This window comes from Bos grunniens, chromosome 8 (assembly GCF_055505025.1).
Source record: "Bos grunniens cultivar Pamir isolate PY7600 chromosome 8, Bosgru_T2T1.0, whole genome shotgun sequence".
Taxonomy (NCBI): domain Eukaryota; kingdom Metazoa; phylum Chordata; class Mammalia; order Artiodactyla; family Bovidae; genus Bos; species Bos grunniens.
In genome coordinates this window covers 72,278,454-72,293,197 of record NC_141172.1, presented here as the reverse complement: position 1 = coordinate 72,293,197, position 14,744 = coordinate 72,278,454, and the positions used below count along the sequence as shown (strand labels likewise).

The window sequence follows — 14,744 nt, the reverse complement described above, 5'->3', positions numbered from 1 at the left end:
CAGTTTTACTACAATTTTAGCATATTATGCATCCAGTCCTAATTATTTTTGAAATTGTGATATTATGTTTTCTACCTTAGTCTTGAACCTATCAGGGTTCTCTTACCTCATTCAAATACCCTACATTTGAAAGGCTGCAATATACATACTGTAACATTCATCTTTGTTCATACTTGATGGATTTCTTTTCATAAATTTTTAGATGGTTTATCACTGGACAAATATCTTCCTCTGCTTTATGTGTATATGTTTGATTTTTATCCACAGTGCCCAATTTCCATGCTTAAAGAGTTTGTATTCCTATCAGCATTAAAACACATGGCTAAATTTGTCCACTCTTACCAAAGGATGATAAAGATTTTTCACCTTTATTAAATGCAGAGGTAAAGATGGTGTATGTATTACATTTTAATAGTATAAATTTTTTAAAAAATTTAACTGACCACTTGTTTTCTTTAGTAAATTATATTTTTGGTTTGTATTGTGTAAGGATATTTATCATTCTGTAGTTGATTTTTCAGTTCAGTAGCTCAGTTGTGTCCAACTCTCTGTGACCCCATGAATCACAGCACACCAGGCCTCCCTGTCCATCACCAACTCCCGGAGTTCACTCAGACTCACGTCCATCGAGTCGGTGATGCCATCCAGCCATCTCATCCTCTGTCGTCCCCTTCTCCTGCCCCCAATCCCTCCCAGCATCAGAGTCTTTTCCAATGAGTCAACTCTTCGCATGAGGTGGCCAAAGTACTGGAGTTTCAGCTTTAGCATCATTCCTTCCAAAGAAATCCCAGGGCTGATCTCCTTCACAATGGACTGGTTGGATCTCCTTGCAGTCCAAGGGACTCTCAAGAGTCTTCTCCAACACCACAGTTCAAAAGCATCAATTCTTTGGCACTCAGCTTTCTTCACAGTCCAACTCTCACATCCATACATGACCACTGGAAAAACCATAGCCTTGACTAGATGGACCTTTGTTAGCAAAGTAATGTCTCTGCTTTTGAATATGCTATCTAGGTTGGTCATAACTTTCCTTCCAAGGAGTAAGTGTCTTTTAATTTCATGGCTGCAATCACCATCTGCAGTGATTTTGGAGCCCCAGAACATAAAGTCTGACACTATTTCCACTGTTTCCCCATGAAGTCATGGGATCAGATGCCATGATCTTCGTTTTCTGAATGTTGAGCTTTAAGCCAACTTTTTCACTCTCCACCTTCACTTTCATCAAGAGGCTTTTTAGTTCCTCTTCACTTTCTGCCATAAGGGTGGTGTCATCTGCATATCTGAGGTTATTGATATTTCTCCTGGCAATCTTGATTCCAGATTGTGCTTCTACCAGCCCAGCATTTCTCATGATGTACTCTGCATATAAGTTAAATAAGCAGGGTGACAATATACAGCCTTGACGAACTCCTTTTTCTATTTGGAATCAGTCTGTTGTTCGATGTCCAGTTCTAATTGTTTCCTGACCTTCATATAGGTTTCTCAAGAGGCAGGTCAGGTGGTCTGGTATTCCCATCTCTTTCAGAATTTTCCACAGTTTATTCTGATCCACACAGTCAACGGCTTTGGCATAGTCAATCAAGCAGAAATAGATGTTTTTCTGGAACTCTCTTGCTTTTTTGATGATCCAGTGGATGTTGGCACTTTGATCTCTGGTTCCTCTGCCTTTCCTAAAACCAGCTTGAACATCTGGAAGTTCATAGCCTTTAATCAGTAAATTTATTGACCTTTGATCCTTACTATAAGTTACAAGTTTTTTTCCATGTTGTTTGCCTTTAATTTTATGATTTTTTAAAAAAACAACGTTTAAAAAAATACACATGCTCAAATCACAGGCTTGCAAGCCTCTTACTTGCAGCTTTATGCCTATTAACATTTTAGTATGTTACCTGTAGTTTCCAAAGTACACATCTGCCTTAGAAATATAGTTTAACAGTTTGGAAATCCAGTAGTGATGGCAATGGGGTTGTGGGCATTCCCAGAAAAGTGATTTTTTCATTTTTGATTTCTATTGTTTTTGATGGAACAGTTATCCTAGGAATTCAAATTGGGAATTATCATATCTTTAGGGCTTAGTTTCACCAGGCACCTCAGCTTTAAGTCAGCAAAGAAACACAAACCTCAGACACAAATCCTCCAAACAACAGCCACTATTTCCATCTACTTCCAACAACAGTTCACGATCCTAGATCTGCACGTCCAATATCACCGTGAAGCGCCTTGCTATTTTAAATACATTCTTGCCACAGGAACCTGATTTCCTAGACATCTGTCACCAACAAAGGCTCTCATTTAGGTTGCACATTGTAGCCACCTGCATCCCTCAGTCCAACTGCCACTACTGCCTTAGAAATTCTGCTGACCCAAAAGGACTTGGCATGAACCTCCTTTAAAGGTTGCACAGTCCACCCTTAAGTTTCCTTGGTGCCTCAGTGGTAAACAAAATGCCAGCAGTGCAGGAGACACGGGTTTGATTCCTGGGTCGAAAAGATTCCCTGGAGATGAGAGGGCAATCCACTCCACTGTTCTTGCCTGGGAAATCCCATGGACATGGGAGCCCGGTGGGTTGCAGTCCATAGGGTTGCCAAGAGTCAGACAGGACTGAGCAACTAAACAACAAGTCCACTCTCATCTTCAGCTCTGAAGTTCTGAAATTTGACAGTTCCATGATCCAAAAGCTCAAAGAGCTGAACATGTACACAAGGAATAAGAAAAAAATACTGTCAGAGAGGGTGGAGAGCATCAACATCGTATTACCATCACCATTACCTCAAGTAGAGTACTCTAGATTGGATGATGAACCTAAACAAGTACTTTAAGGCTTTCAAAGCAGCAAAAAGCAATTCCGTCTTGCTGGAATCATCTGCATTTGCCACGTAAAAGTTCAGTACCTTGGAGAGTTTCCTGAAAAAGAGGAGAAAGAGAAAAGCGTCAGTGGGCAAAGCGGTATTCTGGGGCCCAAGGTGCACAAGACAAAAGGGAACCTGGCTTCTGAGGAAGAAGTCGTAACTATAGTAACTATTTCTTCTAGAAATTTCTTCTTCACTGCAGTCTAGCTTCCCTTCTGCTTATAAACCAGGGATAGTTTCTTTTCCTTTGCAGGATTCTTTTTTTTTTTTTTTAACTTTTTATTTTGTATTGAAATATAGTCAATTAACAATGTTATGATAGTTTCAGGTGGACAGCAAAGGGACTCAGCCATACAGATACATGTATCCATTCTCCCTCGAACTCCCCTTCCATTCTTTTTAAAAGGATCAAGAAAAAGAGCTGAAGGGACGCGAATTGCGAGGGTATTTTAATCTCTAGTATGTTACACAGGGGCTTCCCAGGTGGTGCAGTGGTAAAGAATCCGCCTGCCAGTGTAGGAGACACGGGTTCGATCCTTGGGTCATGAATATCCCCTGGAGGAGGAAATGGCAACCTACTCCAGTATTCTTGTCTGGGAAATCCCATGGACAGAGGAACCTGGTGGCCTACAGTCCGTGGGGTCGCAAAGAGTAGGACATGACTTATTGACTAAAACAACAACATGTTATGCCGACTTTTTCAAATGTTCTTGTAAGGATGGAATTTTCTGCCTAAGTAGCCACCTTAAAAGAAATCAAATTCCCTCCAATCTGCCCCAACTTTTTAGAATCTCCAAATTGGAGCCAGATGAAAATTTTATTGTCTGAGAAGAGCAGCCCAGAGCTCTGAGCATCTGAACAGATAAAACTGCTCTGGGATTGCTCTTTATGCTTTTCTAGGGTCTTTGGACTAGGCACTGTTTTAATTTGGGGCCATCTCACATTTTTGAGGGCACTGAAATGTTGAACTTTTCTTCTGGGAATCTTTTTGAGTTTTCCCAGTATTAAGAAAAATTCATAGCAATCATGTAGAATTGATCAATTATTGCAAATCAACTCAGATTACCAGAAGCACACCACTTGGAGTCCTGCACTTGGCTCTGTGTAATAAAGATCCAATGACAGGATTTCATCTTTTTCTTTTTTTGAGTACAGTTGACTTAAAATGTGTTAGTTTAAGGTGTACAGCAGAGTGCATCAGTTTACACATATACATACACCCACTGTTTTTAATGTTTTTCCCATATAGGCCATTACAGAGTACTGAGGAGAGTTTCCTGTACTATATAGTAGGTCTTATTATCAATAGTTATCTATTTTATATACAGTAGTGTATATGTAGCTGTGTATATGTCAATCTTCCAACTTACCCCTCCCCTCCTGTATCCCCTGGTAACCGTAAGGCTGTTTTCTCCATCTGTGACTCTACTTCTACTTTGTAAATAAGTTCGTTTGTACTATTTGTACATCACTTTGCCAAGGGTCCATATAGTCAAAGCTTTGGTTTTTCCAGAGTTGGACCACAAAGAAGACTGAATGCCAAAAAATTAATGCTTTTGAATTGTGGCGCAGGAGAAGACTCTTGAGAATTCCTTGAACTGAAAGGAGTTCAAACAAGTCAATCCTAAAGGAAATCGATCCTGAATATTCACTGGAATGACTGATGCTGAAGCTCCAATACTCTGGCCATCTGATGCAAAGAGCTGACTCATAGGAAAAGACCCTGATGCTGGGAAAGACTGAAGGCAGGAGAAGGGGATGACAGGATGAGATGGTTCATTGGCATCACTGACTCAATGGACACAAGTTTGAGCAAACTCCGAGAGATAGCGAAGGACAGGGAACCCTGGCGTGCTACAGTCCATGAGGTCACAAAGAGTCGGACACAACTGAGCTACTGAACAACAACTTTTTTTTAGATTTCACAAATAAGTAAGATCATATGAAGGATTTTGTCTCTTGTGGCTATTGCCTTGGAAATTCAGACTACTGGGTGTAAAGAACTGCCTCATTGGTTTATCTGCTGCTTCCCTGAACCTAGAGGGCATTATATCCATTGTGTTAATTGCTGATTATGCTTTAATGTCACTTATGTTTTATTACATTTTTGAACCATTATGCAGATAAAACCGAGAACTTTCTTGTTTAGTTCAGAAAAAGACACATGGGATCAAAGGTCTGAATGACAGAGCAGGTCAGCAGGTAGCCTGAGAGATCAGCTGGCAACAACTGGCACAATCAGGCATAAGCCACGTGAGAAACATCCCTGCCATCTCAACTGCACTCCTGTCACTATCGTGTTGCTCTGCACAAAAACCAGAATGCAAGGGGCTGGGGACAGGCCACACTGTGGTGAGCTGGGCACTGCAAGGCAAAGCTCAGAGTAAACACCAGTCAGGTCTCAAAATCCAAAGACAGAAAGAAGGCTTCACTCTGGGAAAGGTGGGGACCATTCCCTCTTATGTAAAAGAAAGAAAACTCAACCATTTTCTATCCTCTGAGCCAGTGGTCCCCAACTTTTCTGGCACCAGGGACCAGTTTTGTGGAAGACAATTTTTCTACAGACCAGCGGAACAGAAAATAGTTTTCAGGATGATTCTCATAAGGAGTTTGTAATCTAGATCCCTTGCATGCACAGTTAATAGGAGGGTTCACTCCTATGAGAATCTAATGGCACCATCGATCAGATAGCAGGCAGAGCTCAAGCGATGATGTGAAGGATGGGAAGTGGCTGTAAATACAGATGAAGCTTTCTTCACATGATCACCAGCCACTCACCACCTGCTGTGGGACCTGGTTCCTACTGGGTCACTGACTGGTACCAGCCCATGACCTGGGGGTTGGGGACCCCTGCTCTAAGCAATGACTTCTACAAAGCATTCGTTGTATAGAGTTGAGGGCATGACCTATAGTTCTCTCGTATGTGGTCCTCCTTCACCTTCTGATTGATCCCATTGGCACCTCTGGTGATCTCACTGACACCCACCTCCTAAGATCTTGGGTAGGGTCCTCTGTCCTGGATCATGCTCCTAACCACTTCAACTCCTCACCTATAGATGCTCTGGATTCTTAAGGCAGTACAGCCTTATCTCTTCCATAACTTCCCAGAGATGAGGGCCTGAATATAATCCTTTTTCCATAGGCGGAATTGTTGGATGGTTCCCACTTTCCACCAAGAAGTTTAGCACGAGGTTCTGTACTTTAGAGGTGCAGGTCCTCAGCTCACGGCCTTTTGGTTTCTCAACAACCCAGCCCCTGGAGCACAAACCGACAACCCAACCACAGACCCTTCCCGGGCCTGGTACTCACACGTAGGCCAGAGTGGCGCTGAAGTGCTTATAAATGTAGGTCTCGAGAACAGGGTTGAAATGCTGGAACTTGATGTCTCCTATCAGTGAAATAATAAACACCTGCCAAAGGTGAAAAATATAAATAGCAGTACAGCACAAACCCTGGCATTCAGTCAACAAGCTGGGTCTCAGTGTATGGGGTCTTTTCCTTCTTGATTATTCTGGCAGCGTCCCCAACATTACTATTCCAGAGCTGAAGAGAAGTCTCAGGTTTCTTTTTATTTAACATGAACAGAGAGACCATGAAGTGTCAGGCACTGTGGTAAATGCTGGGAGGAAGACAATACAATCCAGCACCCCTGGCCTCAGACAGCTGACCGCCACAGAGAGCGGGCGGGCACAGGTAAACACGTCAGGGAAGAAAACGGAATCGGAGGGGGCAGGGTGTGGGGAGGGGTTTCCTAGAGAATAATAGATACTATCTCAAGGATACAGCTAATGAAATACTGAACGACGTCTCTCTCCTCAGCGCAGTGTGGGTGCCCCTAAAAACTGAACTTCACCAGATTTCTGGGTCTCAATTTTCTGCTCAGATGTTAACTCTTATCAGGTGCCATCTTATCACTACCAGACACACAACCAACAAATAACCACTTTGCACCTACTTATGATGCACGCATGCGTGCTTAGTCACTCTGCCATTTTTGACTCTTTCCAACCCTATGGACTGCAGCCCACCAGGCTCCTCTGTCCATATTTCCCAAGCAAGAATACTAGAGTGGGTTGCCATTTCTTTCTCCAGGGGATCTTTGCCATCCAGGGATGAAACCTGGATCTCCGGCATCTCCTGCATTGCATGCGGTTACCTTACCACTGAGCCACCTGGGAAGCCCATGTTCTGGTTTAGGGCCAGACGATTTTAAATCAAGTTAAAGGGATTCCTTATGTCAAATGTAGTAAAATACCTCATTTTCCCGAATGAGAAAGAAAAAGCATATCAAAAAGGAAGATTTAACAGGAATTGAAGAAAAAAGGTCTTGACTATAAGTCAATCATATCTAGGTACCACCCTGGTGGTCCAGTGGTTAAGAATCCATCTTCCAATGCAGGGGACATAGGTTCAATCCTGGGCTGGGGAACTAAGATCCCACATGCCATGAGGCAACGAAGCCTGAGCACTGCAGCTAGAGAGAAGTTCAAGTTCAAGACCCATCACAGCCAAAAATAAATAAATAAAAAATTTAAGAAGTCAATTGTATCTAACATTACTTCTGGGAACGTTGCCTCAAGAATTCATCAGAGAGATGTATATAAATATTTATGCAGGAGGATATTGTCACCATTATTTATAATAGTGAACTATCAAAAACCACAAAGTTGTGAGAATGAACACTAGGTTAACATGCATAATTGCTTACCAGTGCATCAAACACGAGGAAGTCATATGTTTCATCATCTGACATTTCCATCATGATGTTAAAAAGTGCATCTAGTGTATCTTGCAAAAACTGAAGATAAGAAACAGAGAGGTTATCTGATGAGTGCAGAAATATGAGGAGAATTAGATTTCAAAAGAAGAGGTTTAAAAATAGCATTTTCCTAAAAACTGGCACACTTGCTTCCCAATGCAGACTAAGGGTTATGTTTACACCCACTGGGTTCATTTAAGATGCTGAACTAAGGATGCAGTGGCTGTAGTCTTACCTGTGAATAAATAAACATACCTTCACAATCTCTCCTCCATCCACCTCCATTAACTTCTTCAAGTTGTGTTTAATATTCTGAGGGCTTGAGCGCCAATTTAACAAGCCTAACAGGTCAACTGGGAAGAACAACCACAAACCATAAGCGTTAGACACAGATGTGCAGAGCAACCCACACACACAGCTCTGCAGAGGAGATCATTGCTCCTGCAGGTGGCTAGAACCTTACGCAGTCTTTTAATTTACTGTCTCTTACCTAACTCAAAGAAAACCTTTTAGTAATCTTTCCTTCTTCACAGAGAAAAAAAACCAACCACAATTGTACAAGAACCTAAAACATTTCCTGAATAGAATGCACACCTCTCATGTAAGATATCACCGTCTTACACATGAATCACTAAAATAACCTACCGACCTTTAATTTGCTGTACTGCTTAATTTGTCCCTTGTCACTCTGTGTGTCTTGGTGGATGCAGAGGGGAAAACAAACTTACAGATGTACATTAATTCATTTAAATATCACATCCACAGTGTAGAGATTTCACTGATTTTTTTTAACTTAAAAACAATTTATTTTATATTGGAATATCATTGATCTACAATGCTGTATTAGTTTCAGGTGTACAGCAAATGATTCAGCTATAGTGAGTGAGTGAAAGTCACTCTGAAATGTCCGACTCTTTGCAACCCCATGGACTACAGCCCACCAGGTTCTTCCGTCCATGGAATTTTCCAGGCAAGGATACTGGATGGGTAGCCATTCTTTTCTCCAGGGGATCTTCCCTGGGTCTCCCAGGAATCAAACCCGGGTCTCCTGCATTGCAGGCAGATCCTTTACCATCTCTGAACTACCAGGGAAGCCTGATTTAGTTATAAGAATATGTAATATGTATATGTAAAAAGAATATATAAATATTTATGTTTTTTTTTCAGATTCTATTCCCCATACAGATTATTACAGAGAATTGTTATATAAGAATAAATAAGAATTATATAGGAATATATAAGAATATATACTGTAATAATACTGAGTATACATAATATATAAGAATTATATGTAAGAATACACAGTAATGTATAATATGTAAATATATATAACACATAATTATATATATAAATATATAAAAATTATATATTCATATATATGTATATATGTTCTTTTTTAGATTCTATTTCCCATATAGATTATTACAGAGAACTACTCTGAGTAGAGTCCTGTGTGTTATTCAGTAAGTCCTTGATGGCTACCTATTATATAGGTATGTATATGTTATATATAGGTATGTATATGTTTTACAGGTATGTATATTTATTTCATAGGTGTGTATATGTTAATCTCAACCTCCTAATTTATCCCTCCACCCCACTTTTCCCCTTTGGTAACCAAGAACAGATTCTGTTTCATTTTATTTGTTTCATTTTTGAGATGAAGAAACTTAAGCTTTGTGAAATTAAATTACCCGCCTTAGATCACACAACTGCCAGAGAACAGCATGAATGGAATTTAATAACAGATTTTCTGATTCCCCAAAATCACGTCCTTGCTATTCTATCATACTCCCTCCCAGAGTTCTTCAAAGAAATAAAACAGATGGCAAATCAGATGGGTTGCTATACTGAAGGATGGTAGAACAGATGAATGGCCTGCAGGGTAACTCTGCGACAAAAATCTTCGGGTGTTTTTGGATTTAAAATGCAGAATTTGGGATCTATAAACCACTTACAGTGGGCTTCCCTGGTGGTTCAGTGGTTAAGAATTCACCTGCAATGCAGGAGACCCAGGTTCGATCCTCGGGTCAGGACGATCTCCTGGAGAAGAAAATGGCAATTCAACCCAGTATGCTTGCCTGGGAAATCGCATGGGCAGAGGGGCCTGGTGGACTACAGTCCATGGGGTCACCAGGGTCAGACACGACGTAGCAACTACACAACCACAAGCCATTTACAGGTCTAATGAATGTCTAGATACTGAAAGTGTCACTTTAGTGTCATACTAAAGCAGGCATCTGGACCATTACTACTTTATCATTTTGTCTAGTACATCAAGTTACTATTACTATTCGTAGAGCATTTTTTAGTAAGCGTAGCACTATGTATTTTTAATCAATGGATCTGTATAAACACATATATAAGGAGTTGAAAATGCATTCTGTTCTTGAGAACAGCCAGTCTGCTTCAGTGTGTTTGTTTTACTGGCATGCACATGTTTAGTTCCTGGGAAGCCTCCAATGCCTAGAGACATCCCACTGTCAACAAAATAAAATCCCAATAGCATTCACAGTAGAAGGTGCTAAGGTCCCTCCTAGGGTTTGCCTGCCAGCCCATCACAGGCAGACAGATCAACTCAATACTCCCCAAGCTGTGGCATGCTCTTCAATCATTTCCTGTCTTTACTTCCCTTTGTTTGAAATGTCCAGAAATACTATACTGCTGTGACCAAAAATTCCATTCAGGTTTTATCCATATGCTGTTATGGAGGGACTTCGCTGGTGGTCCAGTGGTTGAGAGTCTGCCTTCCAATGCAGGGAACACAGGTTTGATCCCTCATCAGGGAATTAGGTGGAGAAGGAAATGGCGGCCCATTCCAGTGTTCTTGCCTGGGGAATCCCAGGGACGGGGGAGCCTGGTGGCCTGCCGTCAATGGGGTCGCACAGAGTCAGACACAACTGAAGGGACTTAGCAGCAGCAGCAGCGGCAGCAGGGAATTAGGATTCCACATTCTACTCTACGGGACAACTAAGCCCACGCGCTGCAACTACCGAGCTCGCACACTCAGAAGCCTGCTTGGTGCAACTGGAGAGAAACCCGTGCACCACAGCCAACACCTGATGAAGCCAGTAAATGATGTGTGCTCAGTTGCTCAGTTGTGTCCGACTCTTGTGCAACCCCACGGACTATAGCCCACCAGGCTCCCCTGTCCATGGGATTTCCCAGGCAAGAATACAGGAGTGGGTTGCCATTTCCTTCTCCAGGGGATTTTCCCAACCAGGGATCGAACCCAGGTCTCCTGCATTTGCAGATGGATTCTTTACAGTCTGAGCCAACAGGGAAGCCCAAATAGGTAATAAATAAATACACTTTAAAATTTATTTAAAAAAAAAAAAGAAAAAAAAAGATGTTATGGAAAAACCCAAGCAAACTTTTTGGCCAACCCAATGCTGTGGATTTGGTCAGCTGCTACTTCTACCTCAAGACTCATTTCAAACTTTATTCCCTCTAGGAAGACATAACCAATCATTCTGTTCTATCTGCACTCCCTGTCCATATATATGTACATTAGGACAAATAAGTAAGGACACACTTGACACCTCTTTGCCTCTTCCCATAGATTGAAACACTTGAGGGGAGGGACCATATTGTATTCATTCTTAAAGCCATCACAGTGCTAGCCACCTAGCAGGTGTTCAGTACACGCTGGATCAGACGGCATAGCAGGATGGAATCAAAACCAGCAGCCCCAAGGAAACTGGTAGTGTACACAAGACAATTCTTCACTCCTTACATAAATACTTCAGAACAGACACTGTGCTAGACCTGTCCACTAGGCACTGTCCATTCCAGCTTCCCATCTCCTATTTCTGCCCGAGGCTAGTCAACCATTCTGTTCCACTGGTTACACTTCATTTCACGAGCGCTACCTAAGGAAAAGGACTTAGATACGCCATCAGCAGAGAAGAGTCGAGCAGCAGATTTTAGCATCTGCCAAGCACCCGCTCATCAGCCTAGAGGTTTATTCCCTAGAGATGCTTGCATGCTCCATCAGTGCTCATATTAAGGATGTATTTGGCAAAGGTGAACCATAAGGTCTTAGGGCAAGAAAAGTGGTGGCACAGTCACAGAAACAGGCCTAGACTCGCCGTGTTTCTGGGATTCACACAGGTTGATGAATGGCTCTGACAAACTTCATTGCTGTATAGTATCTATCCCATTATATGGATGTACCAGAATTTGTTCATCCATTTTACTGTCAATGAACAACCAGATGGGGGAACGCTCTGCCAATCCAATGGTTAGGACCCCACACCTACACACCAAGGGTCTGGGTTCAATTCCTGGTCAGAAAACTAAGATCCTGCAAGCCAAAGCAGCACAGCCAAAAACAAAAAACAAAACAATGCCCCCAAAACCAGATGGGTTGTTTGTGGTTTTGAGACATCATAAACAACTGTGCTGTGTACATTCTCATATGCCTCCCGGTTTACGGGTACAGCTGCTTATCTGAGGTATAAAACTAGAGTATATTTCTGGGTTATCAGGAATGACCACCTTCAACCATATCAGATACTACCTAAATGTTATCCAAAGTTGTTTCAACTTATATCTCCATCAGAAGTATGTAGGAATTCATGATCCTCTAATTGACAGTCCTCAAATTTAGGGTAGTGATTACCTTTGGGAAAAGATTAGGACTGCAACATTTAAGAAAGAAAAAAATGACAAAAAAAACCTAAATTTTGCTACAAATATGTATTTTCAGATCCAACTCCATTACTTATGAGTTCAGGCACAGTATTAGGTAAGGTGTTATAGAAAAACTTGAATGAACTTTTGGCCAGCCTAATATTTCAGTTTCTTAACTCAGCATTCTGATCAGCATATTGACATTAATGATAACAACATGGATGTCTTCCTGTGCGAGGATGTCCATGGGTAAAATGAGACAGCTGTGAAAGCCTGGTGCAAGGCCTATACCTGCAGAGACTTGACTCCCCTCTCCCTTTTTTAGAACAAATCTATTCTCACCCTCCAAACGGTCCAGCAACAAAATGATCCCATATAAATCGAGCTGTTCTAGTTTCGAAAAAATTCATAAAGTAATGAAAGCACCTACAGGCTCTGTTTGTGACAAAGTCCAGTGGCTTTTGACCTTTGGAGTCCAAACAGCCCTCCAAAGGCTAAGGAACAACACCTCTGGTCAGTCTCTGTGTAAAAGGAGAACAGATACATTCCTGATCAGCAAATGCCCTCGTAGAGTTGACGGTTTACTTATGTTCCTCAGCTGCTTCTTTCTCAGAATAAATTGAACTGGTTCTTTATCATTCCCATCATATTAGAAGAAAGCAGAGAAACAATAACACTTACGATCTGCTGCTGGGAATACCCTGTCTTTTCAAATACGCACAAGGCCGCCCTATCTGTCCCCTCTTCCTACTCTGTCCAGGCCGACAGCAGGTGAGATCAGGTGACTTGTCCAAGATGAACCAGCTAGCAAGTGGCAGAGCTGGGAACTGAACCCAGGCAACTGGCTCCAAATTCTCCTTATATATTTAAACAAAACTAAGGTTATGTTCTATGTACTGTTAACATTTTTCTATGTCTTTGTTTTGAAATCTTGAGTTGGCCCCAAAGTTCATTCATGTTTCTCTGAGGATGTTACAGAGGAACCTGAATGGACATTTTTGGCCAAGCCAGCTTTTTTCACAGTCTCATATATTTTATCATTTAATAACATTATAGACTTTGACCTCATCCCCAACTACTGGACATCTGGATTATTTGCCGTGTTCCCCCATTATGAATAATAGGGAAACCTCCTCCTACAAAAATCTTTGTGCACATCCCTCATTGTCCATTTACGTTCACTTTCTAGGGGTCACAGTACTAGACCAAAGGGTCTGAAAATATTTAAAATCTCTGATACATCTTCTTAATCATTTCCAATATGATGCTAAAGCTGAAACTCCAGTACTTTGGCCACCTCATGCGAAGAGTTGACTCATTGGAAAAGACTCTGATGCTGGGAGGGATTGGGGGCAAGAGGAGAAGGGGACGACAGAGGATGAGATGGCTGGATGGCATCACTGACTCGATGGACGTGAGTCTCAGTGAACTCCGGGAGTTGGTGATGGACAGGGAGGCGTGGCGTGCTGTGATTCATGGGGTCGCAAAGAGTCGGACACAACTGAGCGACTGATCTGATCTGATCTGATTTAACCTTTTATCAACAATTTATTTATACTTACTTTTTCCCTAACAACGGTTATATCGTGGATACAGTTTTGACATGTAAGCTCAGAATGCTTTCTAGCTTAATTTTTAAGGTGTTTCTCTTTTCCTAATTAATAGACTTTATTTTGGAGAAGGAAATGGCAACCCACTTCAGTATTCTTGCCTAGAGAATCCTGTGGACAGGGGAGCCTGGTGGGCTGCTGTCCATAGGATCGCACAGAGTCAGACACGACTGAAGCAACTTAGCATGCGTGCATGCACTGGAGAAGGAAATGGCAACCCACTCCAGTATTCTTGCCGGAAGAATCCCAGGGATGGAGAAGCCTGGTGGGTTGCCGTCCATGGGGTCGCACAGAGTCGGACATGACTGAAGCGACTTAGCAGCAGCAGCCACAGCAGTCTTTATTTTTTTGAGCAGTTTTAGGCTTGCAGAAAAAATTAAGCCCAAAATGCAGAGTTCCCAAATATCCTTTCAAGGTTGCAGAGTTTCCAGTATTATTAACATCCTGCATTACTGTAGTACCTTTATTACAACCGATGAGCCAACACTGATAAAGATCATGAACTCAAGGCTGTCGTTTAAGTTGGGCTTCACTTTGTATATTCTGTGGGTATGGACAAATGTCCAGTGACATATATCCCTGTACCCATTAGGGTATCATTTAGCATATAGCTTTACTGTCCTAAAAATCCCTCTTTGTCTGTTCATCCCTCCCTCTCTCCCCGAGCCCTTTGTAATCATGGATCTTTTCACGTCTTTATAGTTTCGCCTTTTTTCTGGCTTCATTTTTGGTGCATGCTTTTACTTTCCCATAAGTAACAGCGCTAAGCCTCACTCTATTGAGTCTAGACACTTGCTCAAGTTGAAATACTATCCATATTCTCTACCCAACCATGATTCACCAAAATAAATCTTTAGACCCTTTCTAAAGACCGAACACATGCTATCTGAT

General features: G+C 41.7%; 1 protein-coding gene across 4 annotated transcripts in view; it reads right to left on the bottom strand.

Moving 5' to 3' along the window:
- Positions 1-14,744, bottom strand: part of DOCK5 (dedicator of cytokinesis 5) — a 280,689-nt gene that overhangs the window by 82,528 nt on the left and 183,417 nt on the right. For 3 of the 4 annotated variants that reach the window (XR_015170066.1, XM_086416473.1, XM_086416474.1), the window contains 4 exons: positions 7,864-7,961; positions 7,558-7,647; positions 6,159-6,259; positions 2,770-2,904 (listed from right to left, as the gene is read on the bottom strand). Coding sequence is in view for 3 of the 4 variants with exons in the window: in XM_086416473.1 (XP_086272599.1) it covers positions 2,770-2,904; positions 6,159-6,259; positions 7,558-7,647; positions 7,864-7,961 (424 nt within the window). In the remaining variant the exon portion in view is untranslated. The remainder of the gene's footprint in view (positions 1-2,769; positions 2,905-6,158; positions 6,260-7,557; positions 7,648-7,863; positions 7,962-14,744) is intronic. The other variant, XM_086416475.1, reaches the window with a different exon arrangement.